The 17,874-nt window shown below is 41.5% G+C and overlaps 1 protein-coding gene across 1 annotated transcript; it reads left to right on the top strand.

Annotated features, from left to right (window-relative positions):
- The first annotated feature begins 9,869 nt into the window (after positions 1–9,869).
- Positions 9,870–17,320, top strand: METTL1 (methyltransferase 1, tRNA methylguanosine). The gene is made up of 6 exons (XM_072134825.1): positions 9,870–10,114; positions 10,418–10,584; positions 10,888–11,072; positions 11,603–11,716; positions 14,723–14,824; positions 16,476–17,320. Exons 1-6 carry the CDS (start codon positions 9,987–9,989, stop codon positions 16,608–16,610), a joined length of 831 nt encoding a protein of 276 aa, XP_071990926.1. The 5' UTR covers positions 9,870–9,986; the 3' UTR covers positions 16,611–17,320.
- Positions 17,321–17,874: the final 554 nt, after the last annotated feature.

Here is a 17,874-nt window from a genome sequence, read left to right on the forward strand (position 1 = left end):
ATTGTTACGGCTGCGACACTGCCATCGGAGCTATAGTTCCCCCGGGGTACGCTCCACAGGGGGGGGGGGTGTTCGATCAAGTGAAAAAGACCTTTGTATGCCACGGTCGTGCGTGGCTGCGGCGTGTAAGGGGTTAAAGCGGGTTATAGAGACGAGTGCCAGCTGTAACATACAGCTGACACCGGCTCCGTTCAGGATCACATTTGGAGGTAGACTTACCTCATGGCTATGGATTTGAAAAGCAAATGGTAAAATTTATCATAGTGTCTATGGATTTTAAAGAGAACCCGTCATGCAAAATAACCCCCCTAAACTAAATATATTTCCATAAACTGCCATTAGAAAGCATTGCCTCTATCCCTTCATTGTCCCTCTACATGCCTGTAAACCTAAGCAATGAGGTGCTAAAGCTGTATGCAAATGACCTGTGAAATGTCCAATGAAGCATTAGCATATTCAAGCTGTCCACTCTATTCATGAGTGGGAGGTACAGCCACACCCCCAGTGCTTGACTGACAGCCTGTATAATGATGTGAGGCTATATAATGATGTGCTTCCTGGTGCTGGCGCCCCCTGCAGCCTGTGTGTGCATGTGTGTGTATATAGGAGAGATACAGCAGCTCCAGGCAGCCATGTTACAGCAGAACATGTCAGATTCATGTGTAGCTGATGTCTGTGTCTCTCACCTGTATGCAGCATGTCAGCAGATGCAGCACACACACTAGCCATACTTTACTATACATTACACACAGACATGAGCAGGGGGAGGAGAGGGGAGGGGTAACAGGGGTGACATCACTGCCTCTGACCATGTGACCAGCCTCATGTACATGATAAAAAATAGATGATTTTACAATGAATAATGTATGAAATAACTAGATAAAGGCTGGGATGGGATCCTTGTGAGCTGCTCCAACAGGTAGAGGTGACAGGACAAGTGACACAGACCTGATGACAGGTGTCCTTTAAATGCAAATGGTAAAATGCAGCCATCTAATGGGCCATCCATTTGAGTAGCCAATTCACTATATTTTGGATACCTGTGCACGGATGCCACACAAACTTAAGGCCCCTTCTACACTTGCGTTTTTCACGCGCATGTTCTGCGCGTTCTTTTGACGTGCAGAAGTTGCATTGTACCCTGACCCATTGTAATCAATGGGCTTTTTCAGACTTGCATTTTTATTTTTTTTTCACGCACACACGTACAAAAAAAAACGCATCTCTGGAGACGCATCAAAAACGCACACTGAGACACTTGCAAGTCTAATGAAAGTGCAATGCGTTTTTCACGCATTAATTGCCATAGAAAAGATAGAGCTCAGTCCTGAGTCCTTTTCTCGTGAGTTATCTGCGCATGAAAAACGCATTGAAAATGCATTGAAAACGTGCATGAATAACTGAGACACTGAACAAACTCTGACTGAAAACTGATTGAACTCTGATGCAAAATGTCAGTTTTTCACTGACCAAAACCTGATTGCACCCTGATCAGATCCTCATCGAGGGGGCCTAAAATGTGGTAGTTAAAACACCAGGGCAAAGAGCAGGAAACTTAAACCATCAAGCCAAAACAGCCACAGCACTAAGCTTCAGGGAAGCCTGCATTTCAGAAGAAGTTGTAAGTTCTCTGCCTACTGTGACCTCTGGTGAAGCTCTTTGAATGCTTTACCTTAGTCCCAGACTGCAATGATCAACTATAAGGTGTCTGTAATGAAGCTTTATTCATAATCCTTGGTCCCATTACAGCAAAAAATTTTGAAACGCCAATTGTCACTGGGACAAAAAAAAAATTTGTCTGGAGCTACAATTATAAAATATATAGTTTCGACTTATATACAAATTTAACTTAAGAATAAACCTATGGAACCTATCTTGTATCTAAGTAAACCAGGGGCTGCCTGTATTGACCTAAAAAATGTAAATTAAAAATCCACATACTGCACAAAGTTTTTCCCAGTAGATTTATCATGGATTTATGCATGGTTTGCACTCATCCACATATATTTTTTACTGGATGCTTTTCAGAAACAAGGCTGTGTTTGGCATGGTCTTGTGTATGAGCCGATCAACCTGAAAGAAAAAACTCACAGCAGGTTGCAGATCAGTTTATAGATAAGACAATCATGTAACCGTTCAAGCTTGTGACATCACTAGCAAAATGGACGACATCTGGTTGACACATAGAACTTTCTTTGTGGACCTTTAGCTCAACAACAAATCACAGACATTAGAAAAACTGACTACGGAAATGGACCTGGGAACAGAACACAATTGTTTGCAAGGAGAAAAGATAGGCCCCTTCTACACTCGCAAGTGTGATGCAATGAATTCGCATCACGCTTGCAACGCGTGCTGCTCGGATTGCACGGCCCGAACGCAGCAAACCGGAACTGAACTGACATGCTGAGTTCAGTTCCGGTTTGCAATCTGAGCAGCACACGTTGCGAGTGTAGAAGGGGCCTTAGACTAGACAGTCTTATGCTGTGCCAGATTTATCATAGTGGGTAATGATGGATGATAAATCTTGTGTAATTTAAGACTATCCAGTTGTCCTTTGCACCTCCTATTAGTTGACTTATAAAAGTTGGTATAAAACTATGTCAAAATTCTGGCATTTGCATAATTTTTGGTGCAATGACTTCTCCCAGTGAAGCCACATCTACTTTCATGAGACTGTGTCCTTTTATTGTACTAGTTGTAAAAGTGCCTAAAATACCTTGATAAAGAAACTCCAAGACAATTTTCTTCAGTGAAAAGACTGATCTGCCCCATAGTGATGTGTCAGGTAAAGAATATGGTGTCCAGTACATACTATGTCATAATGCACACAGGAAAGTCACAGCGGAAAAAACCTGGAGTACCTGGAAGAAACCAACACAAACTGCAAGTAGATGTTACACTTGGTCAGATCTGAAACTGGGACCCGCATTGGTAACCATTGAGCTAACGTGCCGACTATTGGACCCTGCCGTGACTACAGCCTCTGCATCTATTGTAACACTTCAGAATAACCCTAACATAAGTAATGCAGTTTATCATATCCCTAAGAGAAAAATGGTAAATTGTATCAGCTTAAAGTGTGTTTTCATAGAACTGAAAAATACAATCAGTTGTTAATAAATAATATCTCTGCTGTCTCATTACTAACCTATTAACTAACACTTCATCTAATAACATTGGGAAAAAAAAGATGACCTGCTGAAGGCTAGGACAGCGTGGTAGCAACACACATCTTGTGGCCAAAGATCGCAGGGTATTGCTGCTTGATTTGATGTATTGGTGATGCAACTTGGAATTCACAATGACTGCATGTACTCATTTGGATACAATAATCAGGGCTTATGTGCCAGTTTTCTGGCGTACAAGACCTGAAATGATTCGCAATTCCTTGAGAACTGCCAGGAATTGCATTTAATTTTACCCAAGTGGGTATGGAGGTGTACGAGTACCATTAAGGTAATAATGCAAAAGATGCAAGACATCGGGTTCTGGTTACCGATTGCTATATGCCCTGTACACCAGCGCTGTGTTTGTCCCTGGTACAGATATCAGTTTAACTGAATAGCTCGATTCACCAGGAGCACACTCTGAGGGCACGTTTACACGTTGCAGTTAAAACTGCATCACAATCAGCTTTGAGGTGGTTTTAGGTGCAGTTTTGTCAATTGAACAGGTGAAAGACATGAACTGAACAGGTGAATTTGATTTTGAAGGGGAAACCTGCCCCACAAATGTCATTCACTCGTTCAGTTCATGTCTTTCACCTGTTCAATTGACAAAATTGCACCTAAAACCACCTCAAAGCGCTCACACATGGCGGTTTTCTGTGATTTAGGGATTTTTCACATGTGCTATTTCAAATGCAATACAACAGCTGAGAAGATTTGCCTAAATACATTGCTGTCAACAATGTGTTTAAAAATTGCATGCTTTAATGCAATGTTAATGCATGTGTTAACATTGTGTTAACACATGCATTTATTAACACTGCTTTTACAAGATGTGACATGCAAGATTTCACCAATAAAAACTCACAAATATAGTAAGTTCTTTTAATTAAAATGAAAACGCCCCTTTGAAGACATTTTTTTTTATAATTGAACTACATCTATTTTGAGGTAACATAAATATGCAACTGCGATGTTTAACACTACACAACCAGCTGCGGACTGCCACGTAGAAGATCCAAAAGACCTGCTGCCTTGTCGCTGGGGAATGAGCTTATTTGCTTTTAAAAGACATAACATTTTTTGAGTTACAGAAAATTATGTTAAGAAAATTTCAATCTATGTTATTGTAGGAAAATGTGACAAGAACACATTTTTATGTTTTGGAAAGTAAAATAAATACAAAGAAGGATGAAGATTTGTGCCCACCATTCCATCTCCTAGTGTGGCATACGGCGTCCTTCTACAATATCATTAAATGCCAAAAGACCCATCCCAACATCAGAGTGAACAATTCATCTTGACATCAGACCTTACCATGACAGGTGACTGACAACTTACCATGATGTTGACCTCTGATATTGAAAACTGACCAATAGACTTGGCCCACAACTCTGACAATAACATCTGACTTGGATAACTGGTCCTGATATGTGATGACTGCTGACAACTGACCCATAACACTGATTTTCTAGCCAAAATCTCATTATTGCATTTTAATTTGACCACTGGAGCTAACAATTGACTGTGACTTTTTGTGCTGAGACCTGTCCCTTACATGTCACTGTGACACCTGAAACTGCCATCTTACTTTGACATATGACCGGTAACGCTGACCTCTGACCTGATATATGATACTGACATCTGACTCCAAGTTTAACAATTATTACTGATCCTAAATTCTGATCCTGTTATCGGATTCTGACCCTGACATAACACTGAACCCCCAACTCTGTATGCCAGGCGCTTACATCGTACTCAACTTTATCTTACTCTGATTCTTGACAGTGCTGATCCATAACTCTGAAATCTGATTGTGACTTCTAGCAATGACACCTGAGCCTGACTTCTGATGCTGAACTTTGACCAACACTGTTCATAGCATTCTGACTTAATGTTAACCTTGACTGACTCTGAATGTGAATCCTGACAATGACATCTGAAATCTGACATCTCATTGACCAGACATCGTAGACATTAATAACTCACCATAACTTTTGATGACAAAATCTAAACCTGACTTGTGACTATGACATTTGGCCCGTAAATGATAGTTCACATTGATATAACATAACTTAAACATCTAGCTCTGACCCCTTGTCCTGACCCAATAACGGACTTTGACTTTTGATGCTAAAATCCAATAATCCAATAATGACCATACACAGAACCACCAGTTCTAAGCCTTGAGATGTAACCCTTGACAAATAACATGAAATGTAACATGAAACTGTAAATCCTGACAGTAACACATATTAGTATGGGTATCTATATACCTATTGCTGACACCCGACCCTGTCATTAAACTGCTAATAATGACCACAACCCCTGACCCTGATGCTTACATGTGACATTAACACCTTACTATAATAGATGACTCCAATTCTGCTTAATTACCGGTATTATGTTTTCAATATAAAAAAATGTCCTCCTTCAGATATCTCTGTTTATTCTGTTTTTAACTTCTGTCAATTTTAAAATATTACAATCAGGGGCGCACCTGCCATGAGGCGAGTTGAGAATCTCGCCTCAGGCGGCGCGCCACCTGCTGGACAAGGGGCGGCATTGTGCGCCCGGCCGTCCATGCTACCACCCGCCAGTCTGCCTATGCTGCCGCTGGAACCCCCACCCGTGCTGCCGCCCGCCGGCCTGTCCTGCCGTCCACCTGACCACCATCCCAGGCTGACACCCCCTCTGCTCTGTTCCGCTCCGCTTCCCCCCTCTCCTCCACTCTGCTCCGTTCCGCTCCCTCTGTCCCGTTCATATCCGCTCTCCCCCTCCTCCGCTCGGCTCCCCCTTCTCCTCCACTCTGTTCCGCTCCTTCTGTCCCTTTCATCTCCGCTTCCTCCGCTATGCTCCGCTCCGTCCTCCCCCCTCCTCCGCTCCGTCCTCCCCCTCTCCTCCACTCTGCTCCGCTCCCGGCCTCCTCCGCTCGGCTCCCCCCCTCCTCCGCTCGGCTCCCCCTCCTCCTCCACTCTGCTCCGCTCCTTCTGTCCCTTTCATCTCCGCTTCCTCCGCTATGCTCCGCACCGTCCTCCCCCCCCCTCCTCCGCTCAGTCCTCCCCCTCTCCTCCGCTCCCGGCCTCCTCCGCTCGGCTCCCCCCCTCCTCCGCTCGGCTCCCCCTTCTCCTCCACTCTGCTCCGCTCCTTCTGTCCCTTTCATCTGCGCTTCCTCCGCTATGCTCCGCTCCGTCCTCCCCCCCTCCTCCGCTCAGTCCTTCCCCCCTCCTCCGCTCAGTCCTCCCCCCCTCCTCCGCTCAGTCCTCCCCCTCTCCTCCGCTCAGTCCTCCCCCTCTCCTCCACTCTGCTCCGCTCCCGGCATCCTCCGCTCCGCCCCCCTCCTCCGCTCGGATCCCCCCCCCCCCCTTGTACGCCCAAGCCCCCCCCCTCCCCCGCTCCTGGAGAACCTTCCTGGAAAATAAAAGAAAATAAAGTAAGTTTATCTGTTTATATGTATGTGATGTGTGTATGTAATGTATATATATATATATATATATATATATATATATATATATATGTGTATATGTATGTGATGTGTCTTTGTATGTGTGTATATGTGTATATGTATGTGTATATGTATGTGATGTGTGTATGTAATGTATATTAATATATGTATGTGATGTGTCTATGTATGTGATTTGTGTATGTAATGTGTATATGTATGTGATTTGTGTATGTAATGTGTATATGTATGTGATTTGTATGTGTATATGTATGTGATGTGTATGTGTATATGTACGTGTTTATATGTGTATATATGTATTCCGTATGCATTTTATACTACATGGTGGCACGTTGTATGCGGTTTATTCTACATGGCGATACGCTACATGCATTTTATACTATGTGGCGATATGCTGTATGTATTTTATACTACATGGCGATATGCTGTATGCATTATATACTACATGGCGATATGCTGTATGCATTATATACTACATGGCGATATGCTGTATGCATTATATAGTACATGGCGATATTCTGTATGCATGTTATACTACATGGCGATATTCTGTATTCATTTTATACTACATGGCGATATGCTGTATGCATTATATAGTACATGGCGATATTCTGTATGCATGTTATACTACATGGCGATATGCTGTATACATTTTATACTACATGGTGGTACGCTGTATGTATTTTACACTACATGGCAATATTCTGTATGTATTTTTTACTACATGCCGTATACGCTGTATGCATTTTACACTACATAGCAATATGATGTATGTATTTTATACTACATGGGGGGGGGGTGCTGTATGCATTTTATACTACATGGGGGGACGCTGTATGTATTTTATACCACATGGCAATATTCTGTATGCATTTTATACTACATGGTGGTACGCTCTATGCATTTAATACTACATGGCGGTATGCTGTATGCATTTTATACTACATGGTGGTATTCTGTATGCATTTTATACTACATGGCGGCATGCTGTATGCATTAAATACTACAGGGCGGTACTCTGTATGCATTTTTGCATTGCTTAATTTTCACACCAAACCAATATGATGGATCTGGTCCTGACACTCCCTGAAATATTACATATATGGGCGGGGGGGGGGGGGGGCGTCTCTCTATGGCTCGCCTCAGGCAGCAGACAGGCTTGGTACACCCCTGATTACAATGTGTAATATTCAATAAGGCAGAATATTAATGAAGTTTGAGCTCATAACTGGACCAGGCAAGCATAAAAGTTGGGTAATTTATTGGTTCCATGTATGAACACATACAGATTTTCCTAACTTCCTGGCTTTAGTGATTTTTCATCGATTCTTTAGTGAACCATTCTTTCAATAGGCTTCAGTTCAGTTTTCTTCCACTAATCAGTGGACTGTGGAAAAATATTTCGAGCCCTGTCCTTTTTATTTACTTAAAACACTGGATCAGTGGAAAAAACTAAAGTGTGAAAGCAAATCAGTATGTGTACAGAATGGCTTCAGTGAAGAATCACTGCTGTGAAAACAAGTGCCAGTTTGTTCCACTTGATAAATGGCACTTACCAGGCTCGCCATTTTTCCCACCCATTTTAGGCCCCTTCCACACTAGCGTTTTTCACGCGCGAGTTCTGCGCGTGCTTTTGACGCGCAGAACTTGCATTGCACTCTGTCCCATTGTTTCCAATGGGTCTTTCCTCATTTGCGTTTGCTTTGACGCGCGTGCTTGCGTTTGCTTTGACGTATTTATTGATGGGGATTCTAATTGAAGAACTCGGCCTTTGCAATGAAACTGCCATTTTCCTACTATGATTGGTTTCATGCCATTGTAAGAATCACTACAGGAGTCACACGGTAGATTAGCTGCGGATTTACATTAGCATCTTAGTGAGGTGGGATTTTAAAGAAATGTGGCAGCAAAGAAAATGTTTTTTTTTTAATGTGAAATTGTTGTTTATAAATTTACTGATTTTGTTGTTTTACACATTTCATTAAAATTATAAAATAAAATTATATTATCATTTTAATATTTTTTTTACTGTTGACCACTAGAGGGAGTTTTGGCTGTATACTCAGCTCACAGGACACAGCCCACAGCCGAAAACATCTCTTATGCTGAATATTGAACAAGACTTTCAAAATATTAAAATTATTACCACATGTGGTGAACACCTTAAAGAAAATCAAGCATGATAAACTGTGATCGTATACTCATAGATCCAGGCACCGGGACTGTGGTTATCTAATTATATTTGTTATCCATTGACCCTTCCTTCTAAAATCCGCCCTAAAGGGCTCTTGGGGTGTTACCAGAGCCCTTCTATGCTGTAGATTCAAAGCTTGTTACAATGAGCAGAATATGTTTCACTAAACCCCCTGCTCTTTCCCTCCTCCCTCTCCTGTGTAATCTAGGAGCAGCAGGAAATGCAGGGGCAGATCTGCTGTGCTCATTGTAGCAGACTGTGAAACTACAGCACCGAGGGGCTCTGGAAAAACCCACCATAGCCCTTCAGGCTCATTAGTATAGTTATAAAAATGTATTTAAGAAGGAAGGAGGCCATGGGTAAGGAGGCCAGTCGTGGTGCCTGGATTTATGAGTAGGTGCCCCTGGCTTATCATGGTAGATTGTGATGGTAGATTTCCTTTAACCCCTTCATGGAGAGGGCTTGCGGGCCGAGTAACTTACCGGTAACACCCGCGATCGGTGTTACCCCCCCAGCGCCATCAATCTAGATTTTCTACTGTGTTGGAATACTAGGGGGTGGGATAAAGGGCTGAGCAAGGGGCTTGATTTATTACTCAAAAAAATAATTCTTCGGCCCAGAGGTTGGGAGGTAAAAAAGGAAGATAAACGTGTTATTTCTATGATCAAACTGAGGAAAGGTGATGTGTTGTTTGGATCGTACAGTGAAAACCGTAAAACTGAAGCCTATAAGAAGATGATGCATCTGCAATTTCACCACATAAGATTAGACGTTAACAATAGGAGCAATTTTAATATTAGCTATAACAGTACAATTTGTTTAGCAGGCAACAAGCCCGCATAAGGCTCTGTGGTGTGGAGTGCTGTGGTGTTATTTTTCTATTAAACAGATTAAAAACAAATGGTGGATTTTTCTTTCCTAAACGCTTTGCACCCGTTTATGCACTACATATTTAGCTTTTTCCTCTTGTTTTAATACAGCTATGTACTCCTGTCACAGACTACAATCCCTGGTACAGTCCTCTGCCAGCCTCAAAGATGGCCGCGCGAGAGCCGCTCTTGGTCACGTGGTTGAGCCTGCGTCACCTGTGCGTCGGGCAGGGAAGAGAGTGCGGGCAGCACGTTGCCGGTGTGCGGGTGGCTGAGGATCTGGCAGAACTATGGCCGAGCCCCAGGTAGAGCCATGTACCGCGGCCGCACAGCCAGGGAAGGCCGTGTCCATGCCTCAGAAACGCTACTACCGGCAGAGAGCCCACTCCAACCCCATGGCTGATCACACGTTCCAGTAGTAAGTGCATACAGTGTATGTGACATGCTGACTCTGCACAGGACTGGCAGTCCCCCGTACATAAGCCTTTTATATCAATGCACTAGGTACATGGTGTAGATTGTGTAGCCATTCTAGTGAATATCTATGTTTGATTTTTGGGAATCAACCTCTGACCCCCATCTTTCATTAGAGTGGGGGTCCACAAGTCATGTGTGTGTATGGACCTCCCCACCCTTGTGATGGCATTGGGTTCCTGTAGTAGGATCAGTCTTGTTAATGTAAAACCCCTTTAAACAATTGTAATGCTGCTTTATTTTCCAGCCCTGTTAAACCAGAAGTAATGGATTGGTCACAGTATTATCCCGAATATTTCAAGCCTTTATCATTGGATGGTTCTCATGACGACATAAAGGACATGACAGAGGTGAAGAAGCAGGAGTACCAAGTGGAGTTTGCAGACATTGGCTGTGGATATGGCGGCTTGCTGGGTACTGTCTTCTATGACTATTTATGAATTGCTTGAAGGTTAATCTTCACCTCTGGAGCTGCTTTCGATGAGATACTGGAGCTCCTATTACCATTTTCCTCATCTGAGGAGTCATTACCATGTCAGTGATATTTCTAATTGTCCCATTTATCTTAATGGTGATTTCATCTGGATTTGTTCATTCAGATGAATGGAATTGATTTTTACCAGAGATCCCTGTAGTAACAGTAAAAGTCCCCTGTGATTTTGTGATAAATTACATCACTAAATATATAATTTTTTTTTGTCTATATTTGATTTGCAGTTGAGTTGTCCCCATTATTTCCAAATACACTCATGCTTGGATTGGAGATACGTGTAAAAGTATCGGACTATGTACAAGACCGAATCAAGTCACTCAGAGTCTGCCACCCTGGCCAGTACCAGAATATTGCCTGTATCAGGAGTAACGCCATGAAATATCTGCCCAACTTTTTCAGGAAAGCACAGGTAACTTCTACAGCACTGCCTCTCTTAACACGAAAAAGACCTTGGCTGGATGAAATAATCCTGCTAAATATATAGTAACCTTTTAAAGTGAACCTGTCACCAGCAATGTCATTTTTAGCTGGTGACAGATTCCAATACCATTTGCTATGAAGATTTTTAAAAATCCCTTTGCCAGCATTCTAAATACTGCCATTATTTTTATAAAATTTTATTTCACATTACCTGGCTGCCTGCAAGCAGAGTGGGGTGAGTCTCGGGAGGCAGGGGGGCTGGTGGCAGCTGCAACCTGTGTGCCCGTGTCTCGGACTCCTCATGCATTCTTTCACAACCCCCCACACCATCCCCTCCCTCCCCTGCCTGCTCAATGCACACAGGGGACGGGGTAGAGGGAGCTGGATGAGTTTGAAGGAGAGGAGACTGATGCACAGGCTGCTGCAGCTGCCCCCCCCCTACTATTTCCCATAGCAATTAGTTCATATGAAGATAATTTGTAAATTTATACTAAACTTTTATACCTTTTCTTCTTCTAGCTTAGTAAAATGTTTTTCCTCTTTCCGGACCCTCACTTTAAGAAGACAAAACATAAATGGAGGATCATCAGTTCCACACTATTGGCAGAATATGCTTATGTGTTGCGTGTGGGGGTAAGTCATACACCTACAGAAAAAGGGGCTTATGTATAAAAATCATTGCAAAGAAACATCTGTCTCTTGCTGTTGTCTTGTTTTAATCTGTAGTTATTTACTTATTTGTGAGATTCCTATCATACCACATCAGTTTTGCAGGTTCTTTGGTTTACTATATGCCAAAGTCTTGTGAAAAAATCCTGGTGTTTTGGCAAAGTAATTTCAATTTAACTCAGTTGTGTGCTTTGCTAATAAGTCCAAAGCTTAATTTCGTGTTTTACAAAAATACCAAGGTATATCAACATAAAACCTTTATTTTGCAAAAAAAACATGATGATCATTATTAGAGAACAGCAATTACTGTAGGACAGATTCTAATGATGTTTTCTCAAGGTTACAAGAGTCACCAATCGGTTAGAAGTGCACAGGCCTTTGCTTTGAATGACTTCAGCACATCTGCGGCCACAGGACATCCCTAGTCTCTCGCACTGTGCAGATGTGCTTTTGGTTCACTCTTCAGCCTCTTCCACAGTTGTGTGACCGTTCTCCGTTTCTTGGCCATAGCTTTGTCACCTCAGATTTTCCAGAGGTTTTCTTTTGGGTTTAGATCAGGACTCCAGGCAGACCATTTCATTGTTTCACTGTTTTCTGTTTCAAGGAACTGCTTTACCCATTTTCTGTGTGACACGGGGCATTGTACTTTATGAAAATTTCTGGCTGATTGAAGAGTGAAAGTAAGGAACCACATGTTGATGAATAAGGTTCTGATACGCACTTGCTTTCATTCTGCCATGTAGCTGTATGAGAGGTCCATCTCCAGCTGCAGAAAACATTCCCAAACAATGACACTTCTTCCAACACTTTTCACTGACTTCTTTGCACACTTTGGGTTCAGTGTTTCCCCAGTTTGTCGATGAACATAATGTTTCCTATCTGATCCATATAAATTAGACATGCTTTCATCACTAAAAGGAATTGTGGACCACTTCTCCCTGCGGCACAACATGGTTTGATCCTTTCTGCTAATAAGAGGTCTAGTCACTACGGAGTGGACTTTCAATCTAAATGCTCTTTAATGTTGAGACACTGTATGACAAGGCATTTCCTTACCTCCGTCAGTGCTGAACTAGTGAGGAATTCCATTTGCATTGTTGAAATGATTACCCATGCAGACTCTGCATTTTCCTGTCCTCTCTTGCAGTGGTTCCCAACCTTTTTGTATTCAGGGACCAACTTCATCCAAGATTTTTTGTCAGGTACTAGTTCGGGTAACCATGGTCTCTGGAAAAAAAAGAGTTCCCCCGCAAATACCAAATATACTTGGGTCAAGTATAAGCCCCTAATTTTGCCACAATAAAGTGGGAAAGCTTATTGACTCAAGAATAAGCCTAGGGTGGGAAATGGAGCCACTACTATTTAATAAAATCTCTAGCAGCAGCCTCCCCTCATCAACAAGATGTCCAGGTTGTCCAGATGAAGGCAAAGGGCTGACCCTCTCAGCCATAGCAAGAGAAGTTGGTCATTCCAAGTATGATTTCTAGAATATTGCATCTTTACAACATCTCAAACTCATTCAAGTTCTCCAAAAAGGTTGGGTGCCCTCATAAGACAGATGCAAGAGAGCAGCAGTCCCAAACCACCGGTTTGTGGGCAAAAAAAAAAACACACGAAAAACTACAAAGTACTCACATTTCTTGATTCACCCAGGCAGCAGAGATTTTCTCCTTTTCTTTGTTGCAATACGCTGACACAACACACTGCAGCGTCATAGCTTGTGCCGCTGCTCTCTTGCAGTTGTCTTTTGACCATGACCAGCCATCTTGGGGGGTCTTGAATAAGTTTTTGACATTGGTGACGTTTTGACGTTTTTGAAGTTGACCAACTTCTCTTCCTATGGCCCTTTTGACCTGTATCTTGACAGCCTGTTGCCACAGGGTTTGTCACTTTGGAATAGCACAACATTTTTGCAAAGTCAGTGAGAACTGGAAAGTTAGGCTACAGTTATATAGGATTTGTAAGATAATAAGGGAAACTAAACACAGTATTTTAGGGTGGCATCACATGCTCAGTTTTTCAGATGCAGTTTTCGATGTCCAAACCAGGAGTGAAAATAGAGGAGTAGCACTTCTTAATGATAAGGCCTCTCCCGTTATGATCCACTCCTGCTTTTGGGTTCAAAAACTGCATCTGTAAAACAGTATCAGAACTAAATTAGAAAAAACAGAATCCGTTTTGAGATGGTTTTAGGTGCAGTTCACTATTAACAAGTGAAAGACATGAACTCACAGGTGAATTCCATTTGTTGTACAAGATTTCCCTTAAAATCAAATTTACCCTTCAGTTCATGTCTTTCACCAGTTAAATTAACAAAACTTCCCTTAAAACTGCATTACTATCATTTTGAGGTGGTTTTAACTGCTATGCGTTTCTGCAATGCATCGCAATCGACTGTGCCCTCACATGACTGTTGGGTCTATACTACGAAACCTTGTGAGCTATATCTTACTTATTTTTGTGTGGCATTTCCCTTTCTGCAAGCTGCATCATTTTTGTTCAAACAGAAAATAAATGTCTGCAATGCAAACAAAATGCAGATTCCTGGGTACAGATTATTCCAAAATTCAACAACTGAGTATACAGTGTATGGGGAGATTTATCAGAAGAGTCTGAGGTAAAACTGTTCTAGTTGCTCATGGAAACCAACCAGAGATCAGCTGTAATTTTATAAACCGCTGTGGGAAAATGAAAGCTGAGCTCTGATTGGTTGCTGTGGGCGACTAGAAAATTCTGTTCCCAGACTTCTGATAAATTTCCCTTATGTTTAGATGTGTGTGTATAACTTGATTTAATAACTTTTAAGTCACCAGTGGTTGGGGTTTTCCCACATAGGAGTATGATTTGCTGGATTTGGCGGATGTGGTAATCTGTGGCCATGTTCCAGTTTAACTTGTTGTAATAAAGGAAATGCAGTGCGTGACTATTTTCATGTGTGGTTATGACGTCCTGGCTCGGTGTGCTTTACAGGGGCTGGTGTACACAATCACAGACGTAGAAGAAGTGCACGAGTGGATGGTGACACATTTCACAGAACATCCTCTTTTTGAGAGGGTTTCAAAAGAAGAGCTGGTAAGATGACGTCCTGCAATGAAATATTATGTACTGCTGCTGTTTAAGCATGATATTTTCTCTACACTTTCAGTTTTTACATTTGTCAGTTTTTTTGAAGGATTAGTTTTATATTTCAGTGACCTCATTCCGGGGTAAAAATGACTTATTGAATAACTTTTATTAAAGGGGCGCTTCCATTTCAGCAAACTGGTTATTGCTTTTATGATGAAGAATTTATACAATTTTTCAGTATACTTTCTGTATCAATTCCTGAGAGTTTCTTAGATCTCTGCTTGCTGTCATTCCTGAGAGCCTGAGCGCCTCCAGCTCATTAGCATATAGAATCTAAGTTTATTTAATCAAAGACGATACACTATCAAGTAATAAAAATGTTTTAGTGCAGAAGACAGCTGGTGATTTATAGGCGTCTACCATCAGTATACCTTATGGTGGATGTCCTTTAATAAAGAATACAGGAATTGGAATTCATTCCAAAATATGCATATTCTCCTATGAGACTCTTTCTTGGTCTCCAAGTAGAATGTATACATTGGCATTTAATGACTGTAGAGATAAGTGGAAGAATATGCAAATAAGTTTTCCAGTATAGGATAAGGAAGACCACCTCTTTTTGCTACCTTTTAGGCAGCCCCCATAATATCAAGCATGACTTTCAGGAAGTCTAATGACCGGATGCAAGATTAAAGCCAAATCGGTATATTTATTCCTAAAGGAACAAATTCCCAATTGTGGACAGCATCTCTTCAGTACAGTTTAGAGAACTGGTTTAGCTGAGTGAAAGGCTTTAGACAAGGGCTGGGGAGCAAGAGTTTTCCTTATGGAAACTTTGCTGATTAATGCAACCTTTTTGGCATGGGAGACTTATGGTCATTGATGCTCCACTTGGGGATTCTGGGAAAATATACAAGGAAAACTATGCCACTTTTATCTACCTTGTAAGGCATTCACCTTAACAGCAAGCATTACTTTCAGGAGGCCTAATGACATGATGTGGGATTCAAACAAGTATATCTAGAGATGACTTGCATGTTGTGTGCTCTCCCCCCCCCCCCCAATATTATCCCATATTAGCTAAGTGAAGAACAAAATGACATCCTTTGCTCTCAGTTTAGCTATTGAATAATAATGAGTTCAACAAATGAAAATGATGGGCCTGAAACACCATGATATATAACATATGTGGGAGTAAAGCAATACAAGCAAAAGCATAGCTGTATCTAATTATGTAGCATCATTATTAAAGGGATTGTTAGGGAATCAAATTGTACATGTGTGGGGGCTGTAAAAAATAGTAAGTAGCTTATACTTGCGCCTCTCTGCATTCGTCACTGCCAGTCTGTGTATATATACATAGGCAGCAAGTGATGTGGTGACCACCGATGTGCACCTGATACTGCATGAAATTCCTGCTGTAGCAAAAATATTCAAAAATAGACCAGAAGTGATGGGTACCACCACAGCTGAATGGGAGTGAGAAGAGAGGTGAGTATAAGCTCTTTATTATTTTTACAGCTGCCCCAGTCAAATTGAAAAAATATATATATATTTTTTAACAACCCTGTTGTTTCAAGCACAACTTTTGCTGACATGCAACATTTTTAGGGAATCTTAGATAAGTAAATGTTTTCCTGTTTGTCATGTATTGCAGGCAGATGACATAATCATTGATAAACTGGGCACATCTACTGAAGAAGGAAAGAAGGTTCAGCGGAACAAAGGCCAAAACTTCCTGGCTGTATTTCAGCGTGTAGAAAACAGCACTCTCAGAAGTCAAGATTCCTAGTGGTGGTGATAGGATTTTTCCCTCTTCCTAAGGCTTATATTCACACACACACACACCTGTGGGCCCGCCATACCGTAGCACGGCGGGCACATGTTGGCGCCAGGGAGAGGAGGAGAGGGTGAGCAACGCTCTCCCCTGCCCCTCTCCATAGAGGAATATAGCAGTTTATATGGTTTGAGACTTGGGACTGGCTCTATAGCGTTGCTATGAAACATATGGATTTTGGACCCAGCTGGAGAGTGATGTGTGCTCCCGCAAATCCAATTCTTTTCCCACATTTTGTACCGTAGAGCTCCACCACATGATGCTGTTCTGATCTGCCACTTGGACAAGATAGTGGACACCATAGTCTGATTTGACTTTTGAAGTCACTTGCCAATGTGCTTGAGCAGATAGAACTTAAATCTTTCCCCAGCCAAATACTTTGTGCACTTGTTCTTCTTAAAATTGTATTTGGATATCAGGTGAATATTTTGGCCATAAACTGCATTCCTCATCGATGGACTTTATAAGCGCTGCATTATGCAATGCATTTATGTACAATGCCATGTGGTTGCCTATCACTCTGATGACTTTGGTGCAGCAAATGTAAATTTTGCTGGTGGTGAATCAAAGAAACAATGTAGAAAATTCCTAAAATATTATTTTTGAAAATTCGTCTGGACTGATGTCTGTTTTCTTATTCTTTTAATAAACCAGTTGTGAAATGATTCAGTTGTGTGATTTATTTAGAAATTACCTTTTTCCTGAAGTTTTTCTAAACTTTCTCATACGGACTTCAATATTTTCCTGTTTAGTTTCTGTATTTATGTACTTTTGATGACAGATTATGGGGCCTCTGTGGAGCTCTAGCCTAGAGGGATGGTAAAGTAACCTGTCTAAAAATTCATAACTTTTATAAAAGCCTTTTAGCACACACTGTGGAGTGTCATGCTGAAAGTCAGCATAAAATTGCATCAAATATGCATGGGTTTTTATGTGCGATATTGATTTAAATTTACATGTTGTTGTGTTTTTTTTTTTTAAAGTTTTTCATGTGTTTCTTTACCTCTTTCACCTGATCTGACATAATTTCAAGAAAAAATCTGAATCATAGCGAGGATTTGATGAAGACTTTGATTCTTCTATAGACTACAATGTTTTATAGACTACTACTGTTATATGATGCAGATTTTCCACAAGGAAATCTGTGCATAAAATCTACATTGTGTGCAGATAGTTAGGGCCATATTTGGTGTTGATGCTACCCTAAGCACTCTAAGTG

Source organism: Engystomops pustulosus, chromosome 2 (genome assembly GCF_040894005.1).
Source record: "Engystomops pustulosus chromosome 2, aEngPut4.maternal, whole genome shotgun sequence".
NCBI classification, from domain to species: Eukaryota; Metazoa; Chordata; class Amphibia; order Anura; family Leptodactylidae; genus Engystomops; species Engystomops pustulosus.

Excerpts from the sequence above, each read along its gene's own strand:
- METTL1 (XM_072134825.1), top strand. The coding sequence starts at position 9,987 with ATGGCCGAGCCCCAGGTAGAGCCATGTACCGCGGCCGCACAGCCAGGG. Across the intron at positions 11,073-11,602 it reads ACTTTTTCAGGAAAGCACAG|CTTAGTAAAATGTTTTTCCT; the intron begins GTAACTTCTACA and ends TTCTTCTTCTAG. Across the intron at positions 11,717-14,722 it reads CTTATGTGTTGCGTGTGGGG|GGGCTGGTGTACACAATCAC; the intron begins GTAAGTCATACA and ends TGTGCTTTACAG.